Raw genomic sequence first — 10,059 nt, 5'->3', positions numbered from 1 at the left:
ACTACTGCACCTCAACATGGCCTGATCACCATGACTACTGTACCTCAACATAGCCTGACCACCATGACTACTGCACCTCAACATGGCCTGACCACCATGACTACTGCACCTCAACATGGCCTGACCACCATGACTACTGCACCTCAACATAGCCTGACCACCATGACTACTGCACCTCACCATGGCCTGATCACCATGACTACTGCACCTCAACATAGCCTGACCACCATGACTACTGCACCTCAACATAGCCTGACCACCATGACTACTGCACCTCAACATAGCCTGACCACCATGACTACTGCACCTCAACATAGCCTGACCACCATGACTACTGCACCTCAACATAGCCTGACCACCATGACTACTGCACCTCAACATAGCCTGACCACCATGACTACTGCACCTCAACATGGCCTGATCACCATGACTACTGCACCTCAACATAGCCTGACCACCATGACTACTGCACCTCAACATGGCCTGACCACCATGACTACTGCACCTCAACATGGCCTAATCACTATGACTACTGCACCTCAACATGGCCTGATCACCATGACTACTGCACCTCAACATGGCCTGACCACTATGACTACTGCACCTCAACATAGCCTGACCACCATGACTACTGCACCTCAACATGGCCTGATCACCATGACTACTGTACCTCAACATAGCCTGACCACCATGACTACTGCACCTCAACATGGCCTGACCACCATGACTACTGCACCTCAACATGGCCTGACCACCATGACTACTGCACCTCAACATAGCCTGACCACCATGACTACTGCACCTCACCATGGCCTGATCACCATGACTACTGCACCTCAACATAGCCTGACCACCATGACTACTGCACCTCAACATAGCCTGACCACCATGACTACTGCACCTCAACATAGCCTGACCACCATGACTACTGCACCTCAACATAGCCTGACCACCATGACTACTGCACCTCAACATAGCCTGACCACCATGACTACTGCACCTCAACATAGCCTGACCACCATGACTACTGCACCTCAACATGGCCTGATCACCATGACTACTGCACCTCAACATAGCCTGACCACCATGACTACTGCACCTCAACATAGCCTGATCACCGTGACTACTGCACCTCACCATGGCCTGATCACCATGACTACTGCACCTCAACATAGCCTGACCACCATGACTACTGCACCTCAACATGACTTGATCACCATGAGTACTGCACCTCAACATGGCCTGATCACCATGACTACTGCACCTCAACATAGCCTGACCACCATGACTACTGCACCTCAACATAGCCTGACCACCATGACTACTGCACCTCAACATAGCCTGACCACCATGACTACTGCACCTCAACATAGCCTGACCACCATGACTACTGCACCTCAACATAGCCTGACCACCATGACTACTGCACCTCAACATGACTTGATCACTATGACTACTGCACCTCAACATGGCCTGATCACCATGACTACTGCACCTCAACATAGCCTGACCACCATGACTACTGCACCTCAACATAGCCTGACCACCATGACTACTGCACCTCAACATGACTTGATCACTATGACTACTGCACCTCAACATGGCCTGATCACCATGACTACTGCACCTCAACATGGCCTCAATCGATTTATCTCAGTAGCATTTGTACGGTAGTATTATCAACTGCAACATGCTCAAAATACAGCGGCCAGAATTGTTTCACGCCGCAAGAAATCAGACCATATCTCCCCAGTTCTCAAGGATCTACATTGGCTACCAGTCTACTACAGAATACATTACAAAATACTCTTGATGACCTACAAAGCTCTCAACAATGCTGCACCTAGTTACATATCGGATCTGATCAGTTATAAGCATGCTCCACGTGTACTTCGCTCCAACAACAAAGGTCTATTACACATCCCACCCTGCAAACTTAAATCCTATGGTGAACGTGCTTTTTCACGCGCTGCCCCGCAATTATGGAACAGTCTTCCGGTTGCTCTGCGTCAATCACCAACCCTGGACAAGTTCAGGAAAGACATTAAGACTCATCTTTTTATGAGAGCATTTTGATAAGAACTCTTTTTAGTGTCCTGTAAAGTGCCTTTGAACATTCTGAGTAATGGATTCAGGCGCTATATAAATTGTTTGATTGATTGATTATCAACTACAAATCCGACAACAGTCAGGCTAACATAACTCCAAATCCATTAATTTCATTTAGGGAAAACCTGACACAACTCCCATTTAGTATTATAGGTTTGGTGAGAAAATATCCGAAAACGTTACCCGCAAATTTACTTTTAATATTAAAGTAGAAACGTAATTAAGCTGTCCACAAACAGGCAACACACTGTCATGAATCTATAATTTCCAATTAAGCGGGTAAAACTACACATTATTATGCTCAATATTCCGTCTACAAGGTGCTTCAATACATCTATATTTTTACTATAAATTTCACTATTTGTCAACTCTATCATGTTTGAAAATTAATATTGATGTAAGCTCTGTATTCATGTATGTCTATTATATTGAGGTTTATAACTGACAGTGTGTTGAAATCAACTGATCCGAATTTCTATTTGTGTCCAATAATTCTGCTGGTATGTCCATGTATTGCTGGTTTTCTTAAATCTGCTGACCTGATGTTACTCTCTGTGTATAGGTGTTGAATAAGAGCAGCGGTTATGGTGTTTACAACTTTACACAAGTGGTAGGGTTTGATTAAAAGGGCATAACTTGTTACTAAATTAAGCTAGGGGAGTTGAAATATGCGCTAAAATGCAGCTTAGACATTCTCAATGTCAGAAATATATAGTTTTGTATACTTTGGTCTAAGATTTGAGCCATACACACCGATATTTCAAAATCAGGGAGCGAAATGGCATGCATGATTATGTAAATTGTTAGAAACTAGGGCGCCACATTTCGGTGATTTTTGCGCTCTAAACATTTGGCAATTCAAGTTAAGATTGATATTGTCACCTTGGGGCTCCGGGCTACTCTATGGTGTCCAAACAAAAGAATTATATATGGGCAAATACGTGAACATGTACCGTTTAAGTTTTACAGCACACCATGGCTGGTATGCCTAAAAATAGAGCCCTGGCTCCCTAGGTACCAACAATAAAACGTCCTATTAAAAATCGGTTCAACCGCACCCTAAATGACTCTCAGTGGTGTGAAAGGTGCGGCATAAGAGAAGACGTTATGGAGTTTACAACTTTACACTTGTGGTTTGATCTGCCTACGATTTTATTAACGGCCATTGTGTTCCAAGTAACATACTGGCTGTGTAATCGATTCCGAACCAGTAATCTTGTTTTACCACCTGGTCCACGGGGACTTCCCTTACTGGGTAATCTCTTTGCTCTCGCCAATGCGACACCGTTCCGTACTCTCCATGATATGGCCGTCAAGTATGGTGATGTTTTTACGATTCGATTGGGGAGGCAGCTGGTTGTGGTTCTCAATAGTTACGACGCTATAAGAGAAGCTATGGTCAAGAAAGCGGATGATTTTACTGGAAGGCCAGTCTTACCATTCAAAACTGGTTTGGGAACTCCAAATGATGGTAAGGCGTACAATGTTTAGAGTATCACTTTCTACAGTAAATCCCAAAGGAGTACATCGAGTTCTAGAAATGTTTAAATATTGTCTGGATTATTTTGACAAGTTCACAGTGAAGTAAAATCTTTCATAGAAGTAATGGTTTTTGATCACTGACATTTAAAATGATAATTCCTCTAGCACAGTGATGACAATCAACCAAGTGTTTCCAAAAGTTACATACTAAAATTCAGTAAGGCACGTATGATTGCTGTTGACGATAAACATCCACTTAATGTATAATTTGATATTCTCCCATCTGGTCGAGATACCGTTGTCGTAAATACTCCAAAGTTCTATACAGAAAGAGTTTTGTCCCGTAACTCGTCAGATTTTTAAATCGATGCTAATGTGTATTTGTGTATTTACTCGCATTTTCCAGGTATTTTTTTGTATTTTGTTTTTATTTATTCTGTTGTGAGCTGTAAACCCTTTGATGACTAATATATGAATGATGATACAAAATAATATAGACAACATAGTATTCCCCGTCTCGTGGCAGATCTCGCGAGATATGCAAATATGCCTAACAACGGTTGTCAAGGGGGTCAAGCTATCAGCCTTGCCATATTGTTTACATGAAGGTCAATGCATTCGTCTGAAAAAAATACTTCCTTTTTGTGACCATCTACAACCACAAGTTGTCATGGAAATCATCGACAAATTGAAAGTATCTGAGCTAAAGAGCATGTTACGAAAATATGGCATGTCAACAACAAGTTATAAGAAAAAGACGTCACGGTGTCACACCGTTATTAAGAGCGAAGTTTATACTTGCCTTGGCAAAGAAAATAAGTACTAAAGCCTATATGTATCATCTGAAGCATCGGAATCACAATAGTTTACACAGCTATCTACGTCATCGATTACAGCAATTAAATGACGTACAAATAATTCACTTCTAGTATTGTTTGCATAGTTGATAAAATTCATTACCGTTTCCAAGTCGTCCAGATTACGACAACCATGTGTTGCTATGTTTCTATGATGCCACAAACACTGCAGCTGTTGATTAATTGAAATTAGTACTTTGGCATTCTTGCTTTAGGTGTCGTATTTGCCAATGGAGAGGCATGGAAATCTAAGCGTAGAGTAATATTAAAAAATCTACGCGCTTTTGGAATGGGGAAAGCGATGATGGAAAGAAAAATATTAGACGAATCGTGTCATCTCCTACGGGAATTTGGCAACAACCAGGGGATAGCTTTTAATCCGGCAGACATGACGTCTAATGCAGTTTTTAATGTGATATGCTCTGTGATTGTTGGAGAACGATTTGAATATGACGATTCTCGATTCAAGGTCTGTATGGAAGCAATATACTCCATGTTGAAGATAGGTCACCAGTATTGTGGTATTGGATTTCTATTTCCTGGGACTGGATCACTCATTAGTTTTATCAACCGAAAGCAAAATTCTCTGAACCAACAAGCAATCATCGAAACAGTCAAACCGTATGTTGACCAGCACAGTAGCACATATGATCCGGAAAATATAAGGGATTTTATTGATGTGTTCTTGAAAATTACAAAAGATAAAGACGTTTCGTATGAAACATCTTCATTGCAGTCGCAGGGGAACGGATTGCTTGACCATCGGTATGTTTATGCAATGATACGTGATATATTTGGAGCAGGAACTGACACAATAAAAACAACACTGATGTGGGCATGGTTATACATGCTGAAATATCCAGACATACAGAAGAAAGTCCAAGAAGAATTAGACAGAGTCGTTGGTAAGGATAGACAACCCAATATGTCTGACAGAGTGAATCTACCCTATACAGAAGCTACCATTACTGAAGTGCTGCGATTGGCTTGTGCAGTGCCACTATCTGTACCACACTGGACCATGCAAGATACTACATTGTATGGGTTTGACATTCCTAAAGACACGATGATATGGTGTAATATCTGGAGTGCTGGTCGCGATCCAAAGTTGTGGAAGAATCCGGACGAGTTTGACCCAACTCGTTATATTGATCCGAATGGAAAGTTTAGAAGGCCAGCTATACACATACCATTTGGGCTAGGTAAGAGCACTTTTTGAAAAAGTCTGAAAGGGCAAGGCTTCAATCCCAGATTTAATAGTATAATTGTACAACAACTGTCACTGATCTCGAATTCTGATTGGTTTAGAGGCTTGCGTAAATACCACCTAATATTATACTAATAGAAGCAATTGGAACTCCGGTTAGGTAAGGACACTTTTTCAAAAAGGTTCGCATTAAACATCACCTGTCCCCAATCTCGCAATCTGATTGGTTGAGAGTCCTTCAGCTGTGCCATGTTATTTTTCGCCATCAGTATTTTCTGCATGTGGTATCACATGTTCTCTGCAGTTCCCCTTGTAAACTATTATTCCAGAAATAACAAGAAGTGGGGATTATAACAGAACATTCGAGTGCCAAATTTTGTGTAAACCTTAACTATACAACATTAAACTAACATTGACTTCCCACTCTATAAGATGTTTATTTATTTCAAAATAATTGCGGGCTATACTTGGATATATGCTTAGCCAGCAGGGCTTTTTCCCTTCAAGCTTCAATGAATGGAGGGGGGGGGGGGGGAGACGACCCCAATCACAATGATAGCTGCTGTATGGTTATATATAATTTAATTTATATTACATTCTCACAGTGATGTGATAACTTCTTTAATCATATTACTTAGTTTGCATTTGCTTTTTTACCTCACTGTTTTTTTCTGTGCCAGAACTTGCCATCCAAAATTATTATGATATATTCATTTACTCCATTTGCTTGTACCTATACTTTCCGTATTCTGTACATGTCTCCAGTACCTGATATTGTCTCTTCTACTTCAGGACCACGTGCATGCCTAGGAGAGCAGTTGGCGAAAATGGAGTTGTTCTTGATTTTCACCTGTGTGTTAGCAAACTACACTCTCCAGCCCGATGACGAGTTTCCGCTTCCGGATTTGACAGGCGCGATGCATATAAATCTTACTCCTTTGGATTACGTGATGAAGGCAGTGAAGAGAGGCTGATGGCACCGTATGTACGTTTGTGAAATGCAAATGAAATGATTGACAGCTGAAAGTCTACATTCTTTCGATTAAAACTCACCTCTTCAAACATTAAAAGTAAGGGTCAGAAATGTTATTGTCCATTTAGCCTAAGAACAAAGGAACCGTGGGAATAGATTTTTACAATCTTCAATATTAATTGCATCAGACATAAAAGTAGTAAAAGAAATAGTCGCCGCTCTTATTCTTTAAGCTCGTGATTCAGGAAATTAGCTAACATATTACTCAGTTAATTATCTCCATGTGTAATCATGTTATGCAGTGTCCTTGGTTGACACTTATGGACTACAGTAGTTTTTAATATAGAATTTGTTTCATAAGATTACTCGGCATTATTTTATATTATCAATATAATCATTACTTTTTAAGGGATTTTGACTTTTATTTTACACTCAATCAGCTTTATAACAAACATTGACATACATGTATAGGACTGGTGTGTATCTAGAGTGTCATCATAAAGGAAGCCTGAAGAACATTCACTTATATGTCAAGTTGTTCACTTTTCTGCGAGAACATTAAAATAAAGAATTACACTTGAAAATGACTTCTACTTTTGCTTTTATTTCGATCGACTACTCCGAATGCGTTATTCCAACAACATTGGAGTATGTACATACATGTTATTTCTAGTAGATTCTGAAAGTTGATTTATTGAAACCACGTGGGTCATGACCTGATTACATGTACAATTCTAGTACTTTAAATGTGATATCAATCATGATATGAATTTTTTGTGGGAATTTTTTTGTGCACTGGATTAGATTCTAGTGGAATTTAATTTTTTCCTGTATACTCTTCAACATTTGTCTAGAATAGTGTACTGGCATGAGTTGAATGACCATTTACGATCCCTGCAAATAAGAACAGAACGAACAATTAGATATAATGCCCCAATATTTTCTTCATTCGGCAAATGAAAATACGAGTGACCTAAGGGGCCTTGTCACTACGAGTTGCTAGACTTTCTGATCCAGCCGTAGAGGGCGTCTATTTAAAAAGTAGTATGTCATCGTATATGTGGTTAGGTCGAGTCATGAGAAACATATTGCGCATTAAAGTGAAAATGCCTGCCGTAAAGAAGTACTCACTCGTTGTTAGTATTGTACGTGCTATGTACAGCTCTCCAGTAGTGGCCATCAGGTACAATGTAATCTACGTTCTCATCATATGCATTCACGTATGGTGTCTGTAAGCATGACGTCATTGCAAGTCCTTCAAGCTCACAACACAAGTACTGCCATTGTCTGTCATCGTTGCTGTCACTATGGTGAGCATAAACGCCCGCTATCATACTGTTGGAGAAACATTGGAAATTCAACGTGTCTCGGTAGTTGTTCACATAGCCACTCCACATGCACTGAAATGGAAAGTGAACGAGTATAAAGTTGGCGTCAGATTCAGATTCAGATTCAGCTAGCGTCATATTGAGCGTCAGATTCAGCGAAAGGAGATTTGCAGATCTATTTGTTTGCGAGTAAATAGTTTATATAGTATACTAGTATTTCTATGGATGAAAATACGCAATATATTTCAAAGAGGAAAAGCCGGGTTTTTCGAGAACTATACATACAACTATAGAAAAATGATAGAATAGACAGTTGCATACTCTACTTTGCACATGTGACCGACTAATACAAACTAATGTTGCGGACACAAACTATATGCTTGTGAAGAAAATATCGTATACTCGTCAGCCACGGCAATGCCGTGTACAACAATGGGCACCTGTAAAAACACAATCTAAAATTTCATTCACATAACTTCCCCAATTTACATATACCATTTTTATCATTTTCTGGAATTCATACATTAGACAGGCAGTACCCCTCCCCTTTGAAAAAAACCTGTACCTAAGGTCAAGAATATATCCCACGATATATAAACAATATCTACCTGGCTGAAGTTAGCGGGCGCTGCAGTACAATCGAATCCCCACATACGATCTTCCACTTTATTTGAATGGACACTGGCAATGTGGTGAATAACTTCATTGGGTTGGCAAGTGAAGTAAACGTTCTCTTCGAAATCATTCACCCACTTCAGATCATTTGTTGATGCAAGACTTTCACATTGACCAATCAAAACAGAGCTTGCAACAAGTAAGATTGTGATGAGCTTCATGATGACAGAATCTATAAAACAAAAAACAAACAAACAAAAAACAAATAAACAACAACAACAACAACAACAACAACAACAACAAATATGGTGCAGGCATATAGGTGTAGCTATTTGCTGTGTAGGCATAGACAAATTTGATTAATTTTTTTTGCGTCATACTATGTGTACAGCTAAACAAATACATTTACCCAACAGGTGGTTCAATACTGTGTGCAGGGTGTATGATATAAAGTCATTTTAACTAAAATAAAAATATAAGTTCCAAATACATCCCATTTGCAGCTATTGCAACTTTAACAATTATCCATATTACATCTAAATCAACAAGTGTTCACTGGAATGAAACTTAGATCGATGTCTTACCTGGACTTGAGATGATGAAGAACTTCTTCGTATTGCCTCACTGGTAACACCTTGAGATTGTTATGTGACATGATTATAGAGACTAGCTATGGGAAAAGACAGCTGTCAAGGCATTATCATTATTTAGTTTATCAGATAGAATAGATCATAAGACGGATGTTAGATAAGATTTGTTATAGACCTTTTAATTAAATCTACAATATCTATTAGGCTAAAAAAAGCAAAAAAAAACCAGTATGTTTCCGATAACACGACCGACCCTAGTTAAAGTTCAAGCCGCCGACCTTTAACATTTTTTACATGCAAAAAGGTAAAATTATGACAATTTACTTCTATTTCCATGTTACTTTTTAAAAATCACACTCGAGAGATAAAAAAGGAGGTCACGCTAGCCTATAACAAGTACAGTCTGTATATTGTGTTTGTCTACTCCAAATAACATATAATCGTCTTCATTTACTTCTTTTACATCTCATCAACTGTTACGGAAGTATAATTGTGACCAACAACTATCTTGTCTTTGAGTCGAATTGATTAAAAAAGTAAAATGTAAAATAATATATAAAATGAAATAAAATCCCGACCTACTACCCTCGTACAGGTTTAAAATAAAATGCAATGTATGGTCTCAAAGTATAAACATCACAAGCATGACAAATACCAGATGACCTATAGAGGGCGGTATGATGAGCCGTTCCATGCGCATGCTCCCGTTTCTGTAGCTTTGGTGCGTGATCAAATTGTGTGATCTCAATAGCAATTGTTGCGTTACAGAAACAAGGAACGTGAAAGTTGTACAAAATTTGTAAGGAAAAATACTTGCATAAAAGCTTGATTAAACTATTCTAAAATAACATTAAATGATTCTGTCAAGGCATGTTACATGTAATAGACGGCAATACAA

At 39.3% G+C, this 10,059-nt stretch overlaps 2 protein-coding genes across 2 annotated transcripts; one reads left to right on the top strand and one right to left on the bottom strand.

Annotated features, from left to right (window-relative positions):
• The first annotated feature begins 3,216 nt into the window (after window positions 1–3,216).
• LOC144450955 (cytochrome P450 2F3-like) lies at window positions 3,217–6,629 on the top strand. The gene is made up of 3 exons (XM_078141714.1): window positions 3,217–3,580; window positions 4,664–5,650; window positions 6,448–6,629. The coding sequence occupies exons 1-3, from the start codon at window positions 3,217–3,219 to the stop codon at window positions 6,627–6,629; spliced, it is 1,533 nt and encodes a 510-aa protein (XP_077997840.1).
• Window positions 6,630–7,467: 838 nt separating this feature from the next.
• On the bottom strand, window positions 7,468–9,226 carry LOC144450954 (hemagglutinin/amebocyte aggregation factor-like). The gene is made up of 4 exons (XM_078141713.1): window positions 9,156–9,226; window positions 8,565–8,760; window positions 7,760–8,028; window positions 7,468–7,522 (listed from the first exon to the last, which is right to left on the bottom strand). Exons 1-4 carry the CDS (start codon window positions 9,224–9,226, stop codon window positions 7,468–7,470), a joined length of 591 nt encoding a protein of 196 aa, XP_077997839.1.
• Window positions 9,227–10,059: the final 833 nt, after the last annotated feature.

This window comes from Glandiceps talaboti, chromosome 20 (genome assembly GCF_964340395.1).
Source record: "Glandiceps talaboti chromosome 20, keGlaTala1.1, whole genome shotgun sequence".
Lineage (NCBI taxonomy): Eukaryota > Metazoa > Hemichordata > Enteropneusta > Spengelidae > Glandiceps > Glandiceps talaboti.
Note: the sequence above shows the minus strand (reverse complement) of the source record. Positions and strands in the feature narration are given on the sequence as shown.